Below are 23,014 nucleotides of genomic sequence, written 5' to 3'. Positions count from 1 at the left end.
TGTTCTGTTTTGTTTTCAGTTTTACTCAAGAACTTTGACAACAGAATGTATAGTTTGTCTATGAAGAATTCCCTTTAACCATTTTGAATTGGGCAGAGGAACTCAGATATGATTGTTATTAATATATTAATAATATATTATTCCATACTGTCATCTTGCACTTGTGCCAGACTTTCTCCCTTTTAAAATACATTCATAGATCTCACCATATTTGAGAGTCCCAGTAATCTTTTAAACTTGTGAAATATATGGAAGCATTATTCATTTTACATGTGGGAAAATTAACATATGAACCTAAGAGTAATTAACAAAAAACCTGAGTAAAGAAACTTGCAGCCACAGAGACAAAGTCAATGCCAAACACTCAAAGTCATCTCTTTACATGAAATAGAAAAAACACATTCTATTAGCAACCTGATATAATTTTTTCCAGAAGTCCTCAGGGGAACCAAACATTCAGAAAATTATGTCATAAAAGTAGAAAGTAAGAGAGTACAAATTAGTAGGAGGAAAGAAAAGAACGTTCCAGTTAGGGATTTCTATAAAATAGTAATTTTAACCACTCTACAAATGGGGGGAGGGACCGTGAGGGGGTGCCCACAGGGAGGAAAATACAGACAGGAAGAAGGTAATGTGTCCTTTACATCATTAAGAGGAAACTTACATTATTTTGACAGCTCCCAGGGGGCAGCTATAGTGTTAAGGTCAAAAATACATGAAAAGATAGTTACCGCCATGCCCATGGGGCGTTTATAAAAAGAAAACACTGCATATTTCACTTTAGACTGCTGCTACTGTAATGCGACATATACATGATAGGAGTGAAGCGAAGACAGGTTTGTGGTTCCCAGCCCCTCCCCGTGGCGTGCAGAAGGTCTGCTGGGCCCGGGTCACACTGTAAACGCACAGGAAACAAGCCTTTGATCCTTGTCGAGAGAGTACAGAAGTCAGCTTCTCTAAGTGGAAGCCTTAAAAGGAGGATCACACATGCCCACACATCCTTGGCAGGGTCAAAACAACACATTTCACAGGATTCTGACTTAGAGCCCTCTCTCTAAACGGAAGCACATTATCACACCCTGATGTTACACACCGTCTGGGCAAGTTCATCTCGTATGGATGTTAACAATAAACATCTCAGAGCATCGTTTACGTCTTAACTGACAGAATGCAGTGAAGCACAGAGACAGGCAGAACCTAGTAAAACAGATTGAACATACAGCAACAAGAGGAGCAAATCTGAATGCCACCCCTGCTTCCAGGCACTGGGGAGGCAGGAGAGAGCAGACTGGGAATGAGTTGCCGGGAGAAGAGTCCCTCACACTAGGAGGGCTCAGGTGACTGGGGAGAGAGCTAAAGGAGAAGGATCTAAAATCCGCAGACTTGCGGACTTTGAGGCTTTGTTTCCCACCTGCAGCCCAGTTTTGTCTGGTGAGACAGAGCAGCCCTGGAGTCGCTGCAGACAGGCAGGTCCCAGGTCTGTTAGAGGGCCACCGCTGCCACCTCCTGGCCTTTCTCGGGAGTGCGCCGCGGGAGCCAGCCCGCCAAGCCAGACCCCATGGAGAGGGGTCTGAGTGGGCTCTGGGAGTTGGTGATGGACAGGGAGGCCTGGCGTGCTGTGGTCCATGGGGCCGCGAAGAGTCAGACACGACTGAGCGACTGAACTGAGCTGAACTGAGCCCTTCCGGCTGAAACAGTCTTTACTCGTTCACCCTTTGTTTACACACGCATTTTATTTTTCAAAAAAGCTGGGGATTCCCTGATGGCTCCGTGGTAAAGAATCTGCCTGCAGTGCAGGAGGCGCGGGCTCGATCCCTGGGTCGGGAAGATCCCTTGGAGAGGGAAATGGCAACCCGCGCCAGTATCCTTGCCTGGGAAATCCCATGGACACAGGAAACTGGCGGGGTACAAACTATGGGTTCACAGAAAGTTGGACACGACTGAGCTGAAACGACATTCTGACCTCAAGTGTAATAAAACAGGTGCCTTGCATCTCTGACAAGGCACAGGGAGAAGCCTAGAATCCAGTCTTTAAAATGGAACTGATGGTTCTGCTTCTACAAACAAAGATGGTTTCTATCCTGCAGGGGTAATTAGGACCGCACTCATGAACATGGACCGAGAAGCCAAAGAAAACTACGAGGTGATCGTCCAAGCCAAGGACATGGGGGGGCAGCTCGGAGGACTAGCGGGGACCACGACTGTCAACATCACCCTCTCAGATGTCAACGATAACCCACCCCGCTTCCCCCAGAGTGAGTACCCAACCGGCGAGAGTGTTGTGACGGGGGCGAGAGAGAGGCCGGTCTGAGTCCCTCTTTGAGTTCACTTATTCCCGGGTTCCTCTCTGACATTTATCATGCAGTTCTCACATCACCATTTCCCTCCTAAATCCAGCTTCTCAGAGCACTAAACCAGTGTTTCTCTATTTGTCACCATCACCTCCCTCCGGAGCCCTTATAGACCCTTTTTTCCTTGAGTGTCATGCCCTGACCGCTCCCCTCATACAATTAAATATTAAGCAGGAGGATTTTGTTGGGTAGGGATGAACTTTATAGAGCCACAAACCACTGTAATATCTAAGATTTTTTTCACCTCTCTCCAACAAGAATCAATATTTTGAGAATGCATGCAGGGGGGTAAGCCAAAGCTGGAGGTGAACACAGTGACCCCTCGATTGACAGCAGGTACTGAGCGCTTGCTTTGTAAGGGCCCTGGGCATGAGGGGCGCAAGGTTCTTGAAGCGAAGTCCCTGCCCTTGTGAAGCTGAGATTCCACTTGGGAGCACATACACTGGTATTCATCAAGATCTAAGTGGGAAGCAGCATTTGCTGTGCCACCTGGTTAGTGCAGAATGACGCCTTCACAATAAACCAAGATAAGAGTTCAACCAGGTATTGAAGAATATAACAGAGTCAAAAGGGAAAAAAAGAAAACACTCCTGAAGGGAGAAGCTGTTCATTCAATTTAAAAAATTTTGTTTTGAGCAACATTCTAGTATGGGATATAAAGCCCTAGAAATAAAGCTGCAAATGTAATTTAATGTTCAAAGATCCCAAAAATGAAGACCTGCTCTTTTATTGATTCAAATGTTCCATGTCTAATGGAAGTCACTGCAAAGTTTTTGAGCAAGTGAGAGACATAAAGAAAGGCTACTTTGACAGCCGCGCAGAGCACTGCCTGGCAGGAACGGACACTAGAAGCAGGAGAGTCTGGTAGGAGGCTTTTAGAATGGTCCAGATTTGAACTGATAAGAACGTAAGGAAACAGCGGAAGAAGTGGAATGGGACAAATAAGAAAACTTGGATCTCTACCTCTGATTTCTTGGCTAAGGGGAGGTGGAGTCAAAGATAACAATGATGTTCTAGGTCTGGACAACAGGGAAAAAGATTGTCCTAATGGGAGAAACAGAGGACACCTAGCAGAACTAGTGGCAGGCAACTAACCAAGACAAATTCTGCCTTGAATATGAAGTGACAGCAGGACAATCAGGCTGAATTAAGGAAGGTGGAATATAGAGCTATGACTATGGGATGGAGACCGGGAATGAAGATGTGAATTTGAGAAGCAGATTCTAAAAGGGGGCAACTGGAGAAGTGAGAGCGGCAGACTCAGTTCTGGGTGAAAGACTCAACCAGGGAAATCAGAATCAACAACAGCTAAACTAAAACAGGGCCAAACCAGACCATCTGCTGAAAAGCTGCATTGTGGGTAAACCATTTACTTTATCTGTGTAAATACGGGAATAAAATTCAAATATTTGCATACAACTGGTATCCATAAAGTCCCCATGAGATTTTGTGAAACCAAAAGACAAGATACCAAAATAGTATTTTACAAGTGATATGAACGAGGAGATTATTAAGCTGATCGGTTCTACAGTTCAGAGACTAGAGCATCATGAAACAGTTTATGAAAGGCCATATGGATCGGCTTCTTAAGTGACCCATCTGCTGACCCATCTTTACTATTTCATGAATGGCTCACACTGTGCACAGTAGACTACAGATTCCTGAACATCCCTGAACTATCCCCTGGCTTTGTAATCTGACACTGGACACTATCTCTGAGAAGGCAGAAAGAGAAGAAGAGCGAAGTTATTACACAGTTCATATAGATTTGGACCTACTGTAGGAAAGTTATATTGAATCCTGCTTTCCTTCTTTTTCACAAATATTATCATAACCAATTAGGGATGTTGACACAGTGACACACCTTCTATTTTATACTGAACAAGCTCAGTTACCTTTAATTTAACCAAATATAATGGAATATCAAGACCTCAGGCTATTTATTTCTAATATAATGCACTATGTATAGAAATTGTATGGACAAGATGTTTGTTTTGACACAGAACACCTAACTTTCCTGGAGAAAATTGTTTTTCCCAAACATGTTCTGCAGTAGCAAAGTCTGCCCAATCAACAACTTTGGAAGAGAACGCAAAGAGATCATGAAATCCAAGCGCCTGCAGTTTAGCGCAGGCATTAGCCATTTCCTGGCTCACGTCGGCAAAGAACAGGCACCGTTTCTCCTCCCGCGCGAGGGAGGCTGCTGAGCGCTGGCTGGGTGCCGTCACCCCCAGGTCATTGTGAGAAGGCAGCCCTCACCCCGACTTCCCAGGGTCACAGCCCACAGCCTGCGATGCATAGGAGAGCCAGAGGCACCGCGGACGTGTCGACAATGTGGCTGTTTGATTACGTCTTTAGTCATCCACACTGACCGACAGAAGAGTGAGGAGCAGCGCAGAGCCGAGCCCGGAGGAGGCGAGTTAACCAAGACGCTGCTCGCGGATGGACATGAACGGAACAAGGGGATTCAGGGTGTCCAGTGGAAAGGCTCTGAGCTTCCCACACAGGTGAGACTTCTGAGGGTATTCTCTTCCAGAAAAGGGAACGAAGAGCATCGAGACGTGTCCCTGAAGCCGTCGGGGCGCAAGCCCCAGTGCAGACACCCTGATGGACGGACGGCGCGGAAGCCGGCAGAGCCGGGCTCTGGGGCCGGGCCTATTCTGCAGGCGCTGGTCAGCTCCGAACGTGGGCAGCTGGCCACAGACGGGTGCTCAGCGTGCTGGCCCGGCCACAGGAAAATGTGTGCGTCTGAAACACAAACAGAATAAACGTGCACTTTGTGACCACAACAGCATTAAAGCAAGGTACCGCCTACCACCCTGGAGGCGCATGCACTGAGGTAAGCAATATGTTTGCTTTTGTCCTGTCCTACTCCTAGGATTATGATCGACGTATTTTGGCCCCTCCTCATCTGACATCCAGTGCAGGCTATGACCCAGTAACGTCTGCTTAGTCCTTTGGATCTCAGTCTTTTCATTGGTAAAACTCAAGTTTTAACTTTGGATGATGAAAAAGATGTTTTGCACAGCGTGGCGGATGTGATGTGATACAGAGGAGGTGTTTTTTGTGTAGTGACAGGTTACAAAAACTGCATGTTCTGACTTCTTCACAGAACACTACCAGATGAGTGTGTTGGAATCAGCTCCGGTTAGCTCGACTGTGGGGAGGGTGTTTGCCAAGGACTTGGACGAAGGAATCAACGCGGAGATGAAGTACACGATCGTGGATGGGGACGGGGCAGACGCATTCGACATCAACACGGATCCCAACTTCCAAGTGGGCATCATAACCGTGAAGAAGGTAACCGAGCTCCTTCTTCCAGGTCATTTCAGGGGAGCCCTTGAGTGTGTGTGAAATATTAGTAAGAACTGTTATATTATTAATAGTATTGCTTTAAATCCTCTGATAAACACTCTCCTATCATTAAGAAAAAAAAAGTCTTGGACCTCCCTGGCAGTCCAGCGGTTAAGACTCCAACTTACAAGGCAAGGGCGTGCGCAGGCTTCGCTGCTCCGTCGTGTCCGACTCTCGGCAACCCCACGGACTGTAGCCCGCCGGGCTCCTCTGTCCGTGGGACTAGCACAGCCAAGAATACTGGCCTGGGTTGCCATTTCCTTCTCCAGGGGATCATCCCAATTCAGGGATCTGTCCACCCGCATCTCCCGTGCCTCCTGCATGGCAGGCGGGTTCTTTACCACTGCGCCACCTAGGAAGCCCCAGGGTTCAATCCCTGTTCAGGGACCTAAGATCCTGTGTGCTGCACATCAAGGCCAAAAACTCAGACAAAATGACAACAAAGAAAACCCCTTACTCCTTTTGTTCACATGTAAACACTGGCTATGTCATCGTTTTACAGGAAGGGTACCAAGTCATGATAAAAATATAAACATGTCACTTCTCCTAGCTCACTACTTCAGTTCAGTTCAGTCGCTCAGTCGTGTCTGGCTCTCTGTGACCCCATGGACTGCAGCACGCCAGGCCTCCCTGTCCATCATCAACTCCAGGAGTTTACTCAAACTCATGTCATCAAGTCAGTGATGCCATCCAACCATCTCATCCTCTGTCATCCCCTTCTCCTCCTGCCCTCAATCTTTCCCAGCATCAGGGTCTTTTCAAATTAGTCAGTTTTTCATCAGGTGGCCAAAATATTGGAGTTTCAGCTTCAGTGTCAGTCCTTCCAATGAATATTCAGGACTGATTTCCTTTAGGATGGACTGGCTGGACCTCCTTGCAGTCCAAGGGACTCTCAAGTCTTCTCCAACACCACAGTTCAAAAGCATCAATTCTTCAGCGCTCAGCTTTCTTTTGGTCCATAGCTTTGACTAGACAGACCTTTGTTGGCAAAGTAATGTCTCTGCTTTTTAGTATGCTATCTAGGTTGGTCATAGCTTTTCTTCCCAGGAGCAAGCATGTTTCATGGCTGCAGTCACCATCTGCAGTAATTTTGGACCCCAAGACAAAATGTGGTCCACAGAAAAAGGGAATGGCAAACCACTTCAGTATTTTTGCCTTGAGAACCCCATGAACAGCATGAAAAAGCTCACTACTTAGCCACTTAAAAAAAAAAAAAATGTCATGGCTTAATTCCCTCAAAATATTAATGACTTAACCAATATCTGCATTTGAATAACCTCATTTTTACCACAGTATACTATAAATAACAATAAAGCAAGCTATCCTATTATTATTAATCAATAAATAACAGGCAGGGATTTTTAAACTGCTACTTAAAGACTCACGGATGCTAATTAGACTTGGAAAGGCTTTATCAAACATAGCTGCTGAGAGATGTCACCACTTGAAACTCTCTGCTTCATAGTAAGTTAATACGTTTCCTAAATGTAAGCTATCAATTCTGTGGCATAAAGCACATATGTATATACTCAGCTGAAAGACAGAACCTAATAAAATTGAAGTTTTAACATCCTAATAAATATATCTGATAAATTAATTCAAAAAAGTATTGGTTTAATCTTCCTTTTCTTCTATTTCAAATACACTTTAAAATTCAAGGTATCTTAAATTATTTCTTCAATAAACATTTGTTGAGTGCCTACCTATGTGCCAGGCACTGCATTTAATGTAGAAAGTAAATAAAATGACCAAAAGCCTCTGCCTTCTTGAAATTTACATTCTATGAGGGGAAGAGGACTATCACAATAGCAAGTAAGTCAATGAGGCAGTGAATCAGAAAGCAGCAAGTGCAGTGCAGGAGGGGGTGAGGTCAGAAGAGCCAGCACGACTTCAGATTTAACTTCATGCTTGGGGCTGGCCTCACACAGAAGTGACATTTATGCAAAGATGTAAAGTGGGCAGAGTCGGGGTATCGCTGGTTGTCCAGTGGCTGAGATTCCGTGTTCCCAATGTAGAGATCCCTGGTCAGGGAACTAGATCCCACGTACTGCAACCAAAGATCCCGTAGGCCACAACCAGGGCCAGGTGCAGCCAAATGACTAAATATATTAAAAAGAAGAAGAAGAAGAAGAAGTAGGCAGAGTTACAGCATGGAGTTGGGCAGATTGATGATGCCCAACCCTAGGAGGAGCCCCATGAATGACTCTCAGTGAGAGCCATAAACGGGAGCCCTGCACACAAGGGAACGGGTATGTAAAGAGTTCCGGACAAAGAGACAGTCAGAGCACGGCCCTGAGGGGGACTCTGCCCGGCGTGTCTCGAGAATGGAAGGAGCTTTCTAAGGTCCGAGAGGGACACTAGGAGGAGATGAGACCCGAAAAGGAGCAAGGGGGCCGGACGGTGTTAGGGCCGTGTGTGCAGATGGCAGGACGCTGGATGTTTATCTGACTGGAGTGCAGAACTGAAGGATTTTAACAGATGTGTGACATCATTGGACTTCTACCATGAAATGATTACTGTGTAATCTGTGTTGGGAAAAAGACCATAAGGGGGCAAGAATGGAAATGGGGACACCAGCTGGGATGCTATGGTGATAATCCAGGTAAGAGAGGATGATGCCTTGGTCTAGGATATTGGGAATGGAGGCAGTGAGAAGCGGTCAGAATCTGAATATATTTTGAAAGTAGGACTAACAGCCCTCCTCTTTTTCTTTCACGTCCTCAGTCAATCTGTTAGGAAGAAAAGGAGGAGTCAGTTGAGCAACAAAAAGAACAGAGCTGGCACTAAGTGAGACGGGGAAATATTGGGATTCAGGGCTGGGCATGTTGCATTTGCGACGTCCATTAGACACCTAAGTGGAGATATACAGTCGCTGTTTGTTACAGGAGTCTGGAGTTTGGAGAAGAGTTCTGAGTGAGAAATATAAATTTGAGAGTCATAAATGGTACTTAAAGCAAGTAAAAAAAAATATATGCCAAGGGATTGAGCATCTCTAGAGAAGACAGCAGTGAAGTAAGCCCTGTGGCGCCCCTTGGCGCGGTCAGGGAGGGCAAAGACAAGCAAGGAGACTGAGGCGGAGAGACCAGGCAAGCAGAGGGAAATCAGGAGACTGTGCTGTCCTGGGCGGCGGGAGACACTTTCCAAGAGAACAGTGACTGCCTGTGATAAAGGCTGCTAAAGGACACAGAAGAACACTGAAAATCAATCACAGACTTTAGGAACCTGGAGATCATTGATGACCCTGACAAAACCAATGAAGTCATAACAGACTGTGGCATGAATTAATGTGTTTAATAATAACCTTATTCTATACTGTTCCATAGAGCTGAGTTAACGCTGCTTTAGAAGGAAAGAAGGGAAGAGTTCACATGTTTGTCCTGTATTTACTGAAAGTGCAATCAAGTACAGCAAAAGAACAGATATATCCAGCATTCCTCCAACCAGAAATCTTTGTAACGGGCACACAATGACCTCAAAACTGTGCAAAATGCTGACATTAATTTTGGTATCATCATATAAATTTGGATGTAATTTAAATATTGCAGTTTATTTTATTCATATTTTAAGGATTAATAAAAAATTATAAAAGGTCATTAGAAATAATAATACAAAGTCATCATATGATAAGATTAAGAACGCTCCCCTATTATGTCAGTCAGTTCAGTCGCTCAAGCGTGTCAGACTCTTTGCAACCCCATGGACTGCAGCACACCAGGCCTCCCTGTCCTTTACCGTCTCCTGGAGCTTGCTCAAACTCATGTCCATTGAGTCGGTGATGCCATCCAACCATCTCATCCTCTGTTGTCCCCTTCTCCTCCTGCCCTCAGTCTTTCCCAGCATCAGGGTCTTTTCAAATGAGTCAGTTCTTCACATCAGGTGGCCAAAGTGTTGGAGCTTCAGCTTCAGCATCAGTACTTGCAATGAATATTCAGGACTGATTTCCTTTAGGATGGACTGGTTGGATCTCCTTGCAGTCTGAGGGACTCTCAAGAGTCTTCTCCAACACCACAGTTCAAAAGCATCAATTCTTCATCGCTCAGCTTTCTTTATGATCCAACTTCACATCCATATACGATTTTTGGAAAAACCATAGGTTTGACTAGACAGACTGTTGTTGGCAAAGTAATGTCTCTGCTTTTTAATATGCTGTCTAGGCTTGTCATAGCTTTTCTTCCAAAGAACAAGTGTCTAATTTCATGGCTGCAGTCACCATCTGACTGCAGTGACTTTGGAGCCCCAAAAAATAAAGTGTCTCACTGTTTCCCCATCTATTTGCCATGAAGTTATGGGACTGGATGCCATGATCTTAGTTTTTGAATGTTGAGTTTTAAGCCAGCTTTTTCACTCTCCTCTTTCACTTTCATCAAGAGGCTCTTTAGTTCTTCTTTGCTTTCTGCCATAAGGGTGGTGTCATCTCCATTTCTGAGGTTATTGATATTTCTCCTGGCAATCTTGATTCCAGCTTGTGTTTCATCCAGCCCAGCATTTCGCATGATGTACTCTGCATATGAGTTAAATAACAGAGTGACAATATACAGCCTTGATGTACTTCTTTCCCAGTTTGGAACCAGTCTTTTGTTCCAGTCTTCAGTTCTAACTCTTACTTCTTGACCTGCATACAGATTTCTCAGGAGGCAGGTCAGGTGGTCTGGTATTTCCATCTCTTGAAGAATTTTACAGAGTTTGTTGTGATCTACACAGTCAAAGGCTTTGGTGTAATCAATAGAGCAGAAGTAGATGTTTTTCTGGAATTCTCTCACTTTTTCAATGATCCAATGGGTGTTGGCAATATGATCTCTGGTTCCCCCTATGTGGCATGCCTCAAGTTATAAATTAATAATATATTGCTTACCATGACTGATAACTATCAACAAGGTAAAAGTTCAGAGTTTTGGATAATTATTGTCTAAGGCAAAAATTATCTTTAAAAAATTAAGCAATCAAAAACAGAACCTTTGAGGTTTCAGTATATTTTAAATTTTATATCTTAAAATAATATTTAAGTCAACTCTTGGTGATCCCATGGACTGTAGCCCACAAGGTTCCTCTGTCCATGGATTTCCCAGGCAGGAATACTGGAGTGTGTTGCCACTGCCTGCTCCAGGGGATCTTCCTGACCCGTGGATAGAAGCCACGGCTCCTGCAATGCAGGCACATTCTTCACCATCTTCTGCATTACAGGCAGAGCCACCAGAGAAGATCCCTTAATAATAGAAATTAATGTATATCAAATTATTAGAATATATCTTAGACCTTACTGTAAGCCATTAGTTTAAAAAAATTAACTATTACAATTTTGTATAAAACGAGGTTGGTCACAGTGGTATGGGTCTATCTAAAAGGAATCTCAAAATGTCCTTCTCCAGCTCCCTTACCTGGAGACAAGATTAAATCTCATAAGACAGAATACTGTCTTTCATTGTCATTGCTAAAACTATATCTATGTTTAACCAAAATATTTATCAGTTTTGCCAAGGTAACTTGGATTTCTCTTCTGAACTTATGAGGTGTCAGAAAATTGAATTAGGAAAGAGGTCAATAAATTGAGTAGATGGATAAGTCAAATATAATAAATATTTTAGAGGCTGTTGACTAATCAATCTATACTTTTGGAACAATAGTCACTCAGATGCTCAATCCACACCCATCTTCCTACTTTATCATTAATAATGTCATGTGAAATTGAAACAAAAGTTCTGTTTTTGATTTATTTCTCTCAGGCCTATTATCTGTCTAAAATAGCACATACTTTTTCAAAAAGAGAAATTAAGTTGAATTTACAGAATCGGATCTTCATAAAGCCACACTGATTTCTACTCAGTACCTTGGGTCTTTTGGGCGTTCAAGTAATCAGTCAATTGATTTTCAGTCTCTTAATTTAAGTGCTTCAAAGATAACTTGAGATACATAATTTTCAGAACATTCTTTATTCTGTGTATGAGCGTGATCTTATGGCTTCAGTGTGTCTTCCATCTTCCAGCATTCAATAAACAATTGTTTCCAGTTTACTCCCCTCTTAGGCCACAAAGCAGAAAACTTTGTATTTTATCAAATCTAAGGTGCCATGAATTCGCATCATTGTTTTAGATATCACTTTAAAAAGAAAAAAAAAAAACTCTACTAATTTTAATGGCACAATGCTTTCCTATTCCTCGGTTTGTAGTCACTGGGAAAGCTCTTGCAAACACAGGCATATTTGCTTCACTAATATCAGATTTATTCCCTGCTGTTGCTTCCATGTCATTTTGCCTACACAACAACTTTTGTTTCAATGTTGAATCATAATACAATCTTTCTAAAAGTATTTTAGAAGACAGCAAAATCCAACACACGTATCACCAACACGTGCAGACCTCAAATGAGGCACAGCACTGATGACTTAGCCCAGGTTAGCCAGCACAGACGCTGACAACTACATCCTGCCTCCTACAGAAGTTACAGGGTGCCATCAACTGCAGAAGCAACTCTATATCCAAAATGTCAAAATATAAAAAATTTATATCGTTCAATCACTAAAATACAGCAATAAAACATCTATATATGTCGCCACTCAACTAGTACACGTTAATACATTGACAAACTTTTGCACTACACAAGGTAACAACATTTTGAGGTTTCAAGCCCTCCCAAGGCCCTGGGGAATAAAAATCTGACTATATCATTGTCTTTGCCCTTTAATATCATGAAGGCAACTAACACAGAAAGAAATATTTATAATACGAAATAATAAGAACCATAACGGAAGTAAGACAAAGTGTTGTGGGAGAAGAAGAGGGAATGATTGATTCTGCTTAGGGGAACTGCATTACTATTTTCTGACATAATTTTCATTACTCAGTTTTCAAGGATACAATGACTTCATTTTTATGTGCTCCGACTCTAGGAAATTTTCTGAATTTAACTAGAGGTCTCAGACATTTCTACTCTTTGATTTACTATTTAAATATGTAAAAACAAGTACAAAAACTTTTCAAGAGAGAAATGTCAAACTCATGTATCAGTTATGGGCAATTTAAAGTTTAAGGTATTAAGGCAATGTTTTCTTTAAATCTTAAGCAATAAAATTACTTAAGGGACACAATAATATTAAATAATATAAAAATGACTAAGTAACTTATTTGGGCTTCCCTTGTGCCTCAGCTGGTAAAGAATCTGCCTGCAATGAGGGAGACCTGGGTTTGATCCCTGGGTTGGGAAGATCCCCTGGAGAAGGGAAAAGCTACCCCCCCCCCCCAGTATTCTGGCCTGGAGAATCCCACGGACTGTATAGTCCATGGGGTCACAAAGAGCTGGACAGGACTGAGCAACTTTCACTTCACTTCAAGTAAGTTATTTACAAAGAAACTTTAAAAATAATTAAAAACTCACTGTAGTCTTTCAACAGACAGTACTAGAAAAATTGGATGTCTGATGTCTGTATCTAAAAAAAAATAAAAAGAGAACCTTGATTCATACCTATAAAAAGAAATTTAGATGATCTACCTAAATATAAAAAACTAAACTACAAAATTTCTAGAAGAAAATATAGGAGAAAACCTTGTGACCCTGATTTCTTAGCTATGACACCAAAACCCCAATCTACAAAATAAAAAGTGATACATGAGATTTTATCAAAATTAAGAGTTTCTTCTCATCACTGATAAAAGAGTGAAAAAACAAATCACAGATTGAGAAAAAATATTTGCAAATCCCTGTCTGATAAAAGACTGTAACATAAAATACATAAAGAACTCTTCAAGAAGATATAAAGATGCTCAACATCATTTGGCATTAGGGAAATGCAAATCGAAACCACCATGATACCGTTTCACATCCACTAGGATGCTAACATCAGAAAAACTGACAAAACCAAGTGACGACAAGGATGTGGAGCAATGAGAACTCTCATACATTCCTGGTGGGAATGCAAAATGGTACAGCCACTGTGAAAATTGGTTTGGAAGTTTCTTATAAAGTTAGAAATATACTTACCATGTACTCCTGCAATCCCACTCCAAGGTATTTACCCAAGTGAAATGAAAACCTATGCTTCCACAAAAACCTGTCTACAAATGTTCATAGTGGCTCCATTCATAGCTGTCAGAAACTGAGAACAACATCCTCCACTGGAGGATGGATAAGCTGCAGTGCATCCATATAAGGGATCTTCCCCACCCAGGGATCAAACCCAGGTCCCTTATGTCTCCCACATTGGTAGGTGGGTTCCTTACCGCTAGCACCATCTGGGAAACCCATATAATGGAATACTACTTGGCAATAAAAGGGACAAAACTCCACGTTCACAAAGACATGGATGAATCTCAAACGCATAAGCTAAGTGAAAGAAACCAGACTCAAAAGACTACATACTGAAAGACTGCATATATGTGACAATCTTGTAATGGGGACACAAAATAGATCAGTAGGTGCCAGGGGTGGGATCTGACCACAAAGAAGCACTGGTCAGGAGGTAACAGGGTGATGGACCTGTTCTGTATCTTAATTATCATAGGAAACACATACATGACTGTATACATTTCTCAAAACTTGCAAAACTTTACACTAAAACAGGGGAATTTTAAGGTATATAAGTTACATCTTGCCCAGGTTGGATGCATGAGACAAGTCCTCAGGCCTGGTGCACTGGGAAGACCCAGAGGGATGGGGTGGAGAGGGAGGTGGGAGGGGGGACCGGGATGGGGAATACATGTAAATCCATGGCTAATTCATTTCAATGTATGACAAAAACCACTGCAATGTTGTAAAGTAATTAGCCTCCAACTAATAAAAATAAACGGGGGAAAAAAAAGAAAGAATAGCTTGCTTGGGGAGGGAGATGGGAGGGAGGTTCGAGAAGAGGACATAGGTATACCTATGGCTGATTCATGTTGATGCCTGACAGAGAACAACAAAATTCTGTAAAGCAATTATCCTTCAATTAAAAATAAATAAAATTTAAAAAAATTTTAAAAAAAGTTACATCTTAATTTTTATGAAATTCATGCCAAATTAGAAAAATGACTTAAAATTACAGAAACAACATATTCTGCCTAGCTCAAACCTAACATAAACAATCAGTGTCCACTTTGGGTTACTTCTACATAGGGATAGAATTCTGAAAGAATTCAATGTACTAATAAATTACCAGGAAATACAGATGTTTAGACTTAAAAGAGTAGCATAAATAAAATAAATTGGTAAATCTATTCAACCAGATTTATTGAAACCTGAGTGGCAGATTTTCCTGTTTATGAAAACCCTGTCTTTTGACTAGGAATTTTGGAGGCAAGGAGGCTGGTAGGAATGGCTACTTGGTTCAGATTGAAACGGTGGACTCTAAGAAACAATGAGTACAACCTATGGTGCTAAGTAAATACAGAACAGTGATAAATCAACAACAGCAACAAAATAAACAAAAATCTCTTTGTTAGAATTTGAAAATAATAAATTTAGTTAAAGCAATTCCTCCTGCTGTTTGTTTCTCAAAAGCAAACTAGTTGCTTAAATAGACACTTGCCTCTTTCTAACATGAAATGTGCTGACATGCAGCATATTTTATGAAAAAAAAAAAAAATGGCAAAGTTACCACGTAAGCTGACATGTGACTTTTCAGCATTAGGAACTGCTTTCCTATCCTCTGCAATTATTGTATAGAATTGAATTTCCCTGATTCTTAAAATTATTAATGATATTTTAAGGTGTTGCCTAAAATTTTATACATTTTTGTCAGTTTAAAAAAAAACATAAATGGATTATTCTTAAAGAGATAGCATTCAAGTCTACTTTGTGCCTTGAAGTGCTGTATTTATTTTGACATAAAATATTCTGAAGGTAGAGAGAGAGATCCAAAAAAGGAAACACCAAAAAAGCTATATGTCATGACATGGGATTTTATTAGACAAAGTTAAACTTTTGTGGATGAGCCCTGAATGAGGAATCTAAAAGTCCTTAGCAGCGTTTCCACCCTGACACGGACAACCACATCAGCTTCAGCCAGTCTTCTAGCTCTCTGAGACTGTTTCTTTAACTATAAAATGAGGCACTGGATCAGGTTTTTAAAAGAGATTGTCTATGATAAACTAAACACACAAATATTGATCTGACACAAAGCACTAAGAACCTTCATGAGGTGTTTATTGATAGTTTCTTAGAAAAGATCACTATTGCCTCTGTCCTTAAGAATATTTTTTAAGGGAGAAAACAGAGAAGCTTAGGCCTCAGTTGCTTGGATATACTGAAAAAGAACTCAAACTCGCTCTTAATTATCATGACACCTTTTCAAATGAACAAGTCTTTCTAACGATGACCGTGCAGATTACAGAGTAGACAGGTCAAAGTCAGCCTAGCTCAGGGTGTGGTGGCTTTCTTCATCAGCAGACTGGCTTGCTTTACTATCTCTAAAGCATCTACCACCCCCTTTACTTTCTTTACCCAAATTGTTGAAACGGCAAGAACCATGGAACAAAAGGAAAATTTCTGCTTATTTTTCCTGTTGTCTCTTTTCCACCATTTTAATGCATTTGGGAAACTACCCGCCAGCTATCAGTATCATCCATCCTTTAGAACCTTGACATATATGCTCCTAACTAAGCAGTCTTCCTGTCCTTACTTTTCAGCCCCTGAGTTTTGAGAGAAAGAAAAGCTATACCTTAAAAGTGGAGGGAGCCAACCCTCACCTCGAGATGCGATTTCTGAACCTGGGCCCATTTCAAGACACAACCACGGTGCACATCAGTGTGGAAGACGTGGATGAGCCCCCTGTGTTCGACCCTGGCTTTTATTTTGTGGAGGTACCTGAAGATGTGGCGATTGGGACAACCATACAGATCGTTTCTGCCAAGGACCCAGATGTGACCAACAACTCAATCAGGTTTTTTCACACATTTCACCTTTGCCTTATTTCCGAGAATCTGCCCTTGATTCTAATTTTCTAGCATTTTTTCTTTTTGCTTCTTCCATCCCTGGAGACTCTTTCTTTAAATGCTTTCTTTTTCTTAAATGACATGGACTTTTCATACTATTTAGAAGTGAAGTGTCATTATGACCACAACTCCCTGTCACCTGGTTCGGCAGCACACATACGCACACCCCTCAGTGCTCAGTCGCGGCCGTACTGATATTTGGGGGTAGATGTTTTGTTGAGGGGGGTATGATACATTTTACAATGTTCAGCAGCATCTCTGGCCTCTACCTCCTAAAAAAAACCATAGCATTCCCTGAGTTGTAACATTCTATAAAATCTGACTCTTTGCACACCCCACAGACTGTAGCCCACCAGGCTCCCCTGTCCATGGGATTCTCCAGGCAAGAATGCTGGAGTGCACTGCCACTCCCTTAGGCGCCAGGGGATCTTCCCAACTTAGGGATCAAACCTACATCTCCTTTGTCCCCTGCACTGCAAGCGGATTCTTTACCCACTAAGCCATCAGGGATGCCCCCAAAAAAGACCCCAGATGTTGTCAAATAGACACACAGATATCAAAGCATTAAAAACTGTTGAATCTTAGTGGTGAATATAACAGTGATTATTATACACTCTTAATTTTTGTGAACCTTTGACATTTTTAAAGATGGAAAAAATAACACATATAAACACATATTTCCATATATTATAGAAAGAACAGACATAGAAAACTCCCACCATTGTCAATAGCTTTGATGCCATGTAGACTGACTTTCTATTGCAAACCCACAAATCAGCCTCTCCAAAGTATGTTTTGAACATCAAGATTCCAACCTAGATGCTTCCTCTTCAAGAGCAGGCAAACATCTCCTCTTATAACCATGGCCACTTCCTATCGACCCTGGAACCAAAGAGCAAACAGCTGGTGAACAGGTTGACACTTCAACCTTCCAGAGCAACTGCCAAGCCTCTGAAGCTTGACACAAAAGATCAGGGTTCCCAGGCTGTTTGAGGCCATCTGTCACGTTAATTGTCGAAAGCCACACAAATGGATCTCAGGCGTTAGCACAGAGCACACAGTTTAAACACACTTCAATTTGTCAGAAGCCTTTTCTGTCAGCTGCTTACTTCCCTCACCAGGTGCCATTTTGAAGGAAAATGTACTTCTGCAATTTAATAAAAACTATTCTCTCCTGAGATTAACCTTAGTGGGGGAAATCTGCTTCCTCTAATCAAGTAGCAAACATTTTACATTTCAGGCATTAAAATGGCTAAAATAATCTTGTTTCAATTTTGATACTTGATTTTTAGTAGGCAATGAATCTTTTTAAGTTATGACAATTTTATAGAAGTGATAGTTCAACCTTAAGCTTTTTAAGCTTATAAGATGGGAAGAAGTTAGTTAAATCATATTGTCCCCCAAAAAACAACATAAATGAAAACAATTCTATTATAAATTTATATTTATAATACAAATATTACATTTATATCAAAAGCCAAGAATACATGTGTATCTTCTGATTGATCTACTCATATTGGAGAACTGTGGGGAAAACTTTACAGAATAAAACTTTATGGAGGGAAAATACTTTAAAACAAGAACAGTTTGAAAAACTCAAATCCTGTTTCTAAAAGTCAATGAGAATATTCAGTGGCTAATTCCACATCTTTTTTCTAGATTCTGACGCTATAGACTCTTGAGTTGTAAGCACTGGAAATTTGGTTTTGTCAAGAGTCACTCTACTAAGTGACAAGCAAGAGACAGAAAGCAGTCAGAAACTAAGTAAATTCACACACACCCACACACACACCCCTAGCATGAACATGCATTATCTAGGACTAAGGTCATTATCTCAACACATATCTAGGAAGGAAAGAGAAATACCAGCAGGCCTAGATGCACCGCAGGCATGGAGCAGAAGGAGAGGTACACAGCATGAGGAAACCTGTCTGGCTCACAGAAACTGCTGCTTCAGGTGATAAGCTGTTGAAAACCATCAGTTGGCCAGCAAGGCAGGACAGCTGGCATCAGAATAATGTATAGTGGGGTGCCTGTCTAGTCCAATAGATCCCGGTCAGGAGGAATCTTAAGAGTGAACAGGCAGGAGGCCTGCAGCAGGGACCATGGGGCTTATTCTAGGGCAAGACTCTAGGTCTTTATTCTTTTTGGCCGCGCCATGTGGCCTGCGGGAGTCTTAGCTCCCCCAACCAGGGATCGAACCTGTTCTTCCTGTGGGGGAGTCTTAAGACTGGATAGCCAAGGAAGTCCTGACTTTAGGCCTTGAGAGAGAGAGATTGGCAGGAACAAGGCAACAGCCACAGGTCTGCTGAAGACTAACATCCCAGGACAGAGGTGAAATAGAATCCCACTTATCAGAACTTGAGATAATGGTCTCTCTGCATTTTGGTTGGAAAGAAGGATCAGAATTCACACAGCCAGATAAGAGTCTCTGGCTCTGTACTGTCCCACAAGAACGAAGTATGGTCCCTGGGCCCAAGCAGAACACTGGGGATCCTGGATTCTCAAGAGAGAAGGCACCTAGAAGTCAGATCTCTGGCTATCACTTAATAAACCCATCTGGAAATTACTTTCCTGTTATCTTTCCTCAAATTGCTCATTTTCTCCTTTTTTCCTATAAAAGTTATTTTCTTCTAAAATACTTCGAATGTGTTATATCCTGCTTGTCTATTAAATTTATCTTCTACATTTTAATTACTAATAAATGAGGTTCATATTCCTAAAAATAAAATACATATTAAATCACCAAAAATTAACACATCACCTAGGTTTAAAATGCTATGATAAAAGGTCATTTAACTTTTTAAAAAGATTATCAGAACTTTTTTTAAATTTTTAATTGAAGGATAATTGCTTTACAGAATTTTGTTGGTTTCTGCCAAACTTCAACATTAATCAGCCATAGGCATGCATATGACATTATTAGGATTTTATAATCTCATTTCTAGAAACTTTATGGTGTGTTGAGGCATATAAGCTGGTTATCAATTACTAATAAAGCCCAAAACCAAGTCTCCAGGTTTAGTTATATATACATGAACAATATGTCTGGATCACCTAAATTTTTAATAAATGCTTGAGGAATTTCTAGCAAGCAGGAACCATTCAGCAATTGAAACAGGCTTCTTGCTGGTATGCAGACAGCCAGCCCCTCTGTGCTTTCCTGGAGCGTGTGTGGATTTGGGGATCCTGTCCATGAAACTCTGCTTTCAAATCGCTCCTAAATTCAGAGCATGTCCTCAGCCAAGTAAACAAGCAGGGAGGTCAGTGAACGCCAGCACTGTTCGCTGAGGGCAGTGGTGTGTGGATATGTCACGCCTGTTCGGCCCACAGCAGCCGAGAGCACTCTAGTTAGCGAAAGGAAAGCCACCCACATAATTCGCCAGCGTCTCCCAATTCCCTCATTTTCCATCTGTATCTCCACCTTTAAATTTGTTCTCCTGGCTCCTGAAAATCGGCCCAGGGTCCCACTCGAGTAATGAAGGCCATCAGTGCCTCAGTGCAGGCCCCGCTCGGAGCCGAGAGGAAACCCGCCGCCTGCGCTCTGGGGCGGCCCGCCGCGTCTCCGCGCAGCCGCGTCTCCGCGCAGCGTCGGCCGGCGGTCAGGCGCCCGGCGGCTGTTCCACCGCCCCGCCTCCCCGGCCGTCTGTGGCCTCGCGGCGGCCCCGCGGGTGTGCGTGCGGACGGCGGCCTCCTCACCGGCTGCCTCCCCCCTCGGTGGTCGGCCGGCAGGGCTCCGGCTCTGTGGGTGAGTGGCTGGCTCTTCTCGTCTTGGGGGGGCTGGAAGAAGACTGTCAGGAGCCAACCGGTGCTTTTTTTTCTAAGATAAATTCAAATCTTCAAAGAGCCAGGAGACTTAAAATCACTAATAACATCCAGAAAAAAGAAAAAATGTTCCAATTAATTTTAAATGAACTTGCTAGGCATGTGTTTATTCTTTATTAAATAGTCAATTGTTGGTCACCATGGCCCCATCTATCTTCAAAAACAGAGAAGGCTTTCTTTCCTTAAGCCATCCCACACATTTCATACTACTAGGTTTGATTCTCAGCTGTGCAACCTTGGACAAATGTCTTAACCTTTTCATGCTTCAGCTTCTCACTTGTAAAACGGGGATAATAGCAATACCTACCTCACAAGGTTTCTGTGGAGATGACATGAGACAATATATATAAGATGTTTAGAGCAGGGCCAGGTTATAGTAACACGGTCAGAAGCAAAAGCATTATATATTTAAATTTCCCAACACTTGGAGGGTTTCAACTGAAATGATTCCAACTTCTCCAGCCTTTAGTGACCACCTTACCTTTTAATTCCCAGTTCTCTGAACAGTCATCCTGAATCTCAACAGGAAAAAAATGCATACTTGAAACAAAATAATTTACCAAATAATATATATACAGGTACGTGCATGCTAAATCACTTCAGTTATGTCCAGCTCTTTGCAACCCCATGCAGTCTAACCTGCCAGGCTCCTCTGTCCATGGGATTCTCCAGGCAAGAATACTGGAGTGGGTTGCCATGCCCTCCTCCAGGTTCCCAACCCCGGGATCAACTCATGTCTCTTACATCTCCTGCACTGGCAGATTCTTTACCATGAGTGCCACCTAGGAAGCCCCATATATACAGGTATAAACTATATGTATGTATTTCTATATGTTGAAACAAACATTTTGCCATCAATATTTACCCTTACTGTAAATAAGTCTGGCATGCCTATATCCATTTCATTTTCTTTCTACAGTAGTCATAACCCACCATACTGATTTCAGTTTGAAAAACAATGCATTAGACTAAAGAAATTGCTTACTGCCATCAAAAGGGCAGTATTTCCCAGTTTCAACAACTTTAAGATACAGACTGCAATTGCTGGCAACTTCTTTGGGGGGCTATGCCACTTGGCTTGTGATTGAACTCAGGCCCTCAGCAGTGAGAGAGCCTGCAGTCCTTAACCACTGGACTGCCAGGGAATTCCGATGGCAACTTTTTTAAAGTTAATTTTTATTGGGTTATAATTGATCTACAGTGTTGTATTACTTTCTGCGGTGCAGCAAACTGAATCAGTTATACACAGATCCACCCTCTTAGACTCTCTTCTCATATGGGGCACTGCAGAATACTGAGCAGAGCACCCTGAGCTACACACAGGCCCTATTAGTTACCTGTTTTATATGCAGCGGTGTGCACGGCAATCTCGGTCTCCCAATTCATCCCTCCCCGCCTTCCCCCTTGGTAACCACTGTTTGTTTTCTCCATTTGCGACTCTACTTCTGTTTTGTAAAGAGGTTCGTTCATACCCACTGGCAACTTTAAATGGAATTTTGAACCCAGTATATTACAATAGCTTATATATGTATATATGTGTCTTGTGTAGTGTTAGTCACTCAGCCATGTCCGACTCTTTGTGGCCCCGTGGACTACAGCCCAAGCTCCTCTGTCCGTGGAATTCTCCAAGCAAGAATATTGGAGTGGGTTGCCGTTCCCTTCTCCAGTGTTTATATATAATTTATAATCTATAATATATATAATAGTTTATACATAAACATGTACATTTCAGATCTTACTATTACCTGAAAATTATTAGCTATCTATCTTAGAGATGCTGCAGAATTTAAAAAGAGCTATAAAATGCCTGGTATTCTGCAGATGGCAGCAGTCATAACTACTGCCCATTACCAAGGACAACATAAGATTCTCAAGAATGGTTCTCAGTCATGGCTACACATCAAAATCCCTTAGAAGGCTTTTAAACACACAGATTCCTAAGCCTCCCTCCACACCTAGCGACTCTGCTAAGATGGGGGCCAGGTAAGACAACTCAGGTGAAACACAAAGGGTCAGGCATCCAACTCAGACTCAGCAGGAGTTACAGCCCTTACCCAGGGTCAAGGTGAGAAGGGCTCAAAGGATACAAACAGCAGCAAAACATGACCTGAGCACTCCTTCCTCGGGCTCCCTGTGTCTCAGTGGTAAAGAATCTGCTTGCAGGGACAGAGTCGGGTTCTATCCCTGGGTCGGGAAGATGTCCTGGAGGAGGAAACGGCAACCCTCTCCAGTATTCTTGCCTGGGAAATCCCATGGACAGAGGAGCTTGGTGGGCTACAGTCCATGGGGTCGCAAAAAATCAAACAAACTAACACTTGCAACACTTCTCTTTCCTTAGAGAGGTCTAGAACCATTAGGTGTAGGTACCTGTAAATACCCTTCTATTTTCTTTATAAGGATGCATGTTGGTCCACACAGAATATGAAAGGTGTAAGCAATGAATGAAGGGCACTGCCTAAAAGCTGTTTTAGTTATGTAACATCTGCTTTTTATACTACATTAACTACACTACTCACATGACATTTTCAAGCAAGCTGTGCCCCATAAATTCTAGGCTATTTACAATAAACAACCTAGACAGAC

The 23,014-nt window shown here is 42.1% G+C and overlaps 1 protein-coding gene across 6 annotated transcripts in view; it reads left to right on the top strand.

Moving 5' to 3' along the window:
• The window catches only part of CDH20 (cadherin 20), a 206,696-nt gene that overhangs the window by 165,156 nt on the left and 18,526 nt on the right, over positions 1–23,014 (top strand). For all 6 annotated transcript variants that reach the window (XM_070452434.1, XM_070452437.1, XM_070452435.1 and 3 more), the window contains 3 exons: positions 2,088–2,255; positions 5,464–5,651; positions 16,301–16,554. In XM_070452434.1, the coding sequence (XP_070308535.1) occupies positions 2,088–2,255; positions 5,464–5,651; positions 16,301–16,554 (610 nt within the window). The remainder of the gene's footprint in view (positions 1–2,087; positions 2,256–5,463; positions 5,652–16,300; positions 16,555–23,014) is intronic.

This window comes from Odocoileus virginianus, chromosome 22, assembly GCF_023699985.2.
Source record: "Odocoileus virginianus isolate 20LAN1187 ecotype Illinois chromosome 22, Ovbor_1.2, whole genome shotgun sequence".
Taxonomy (NCBI): Eukaryota; Metazoa; Chordata; class Mammalia; order Artiodactyla; family Cervidae; genus Odocoileus; species Odocoileus virginianus.
Note: the sequence above shows the minus strand (reverse complement) of the source record. Positions and strands in the feature narration are given on the sequence as shown.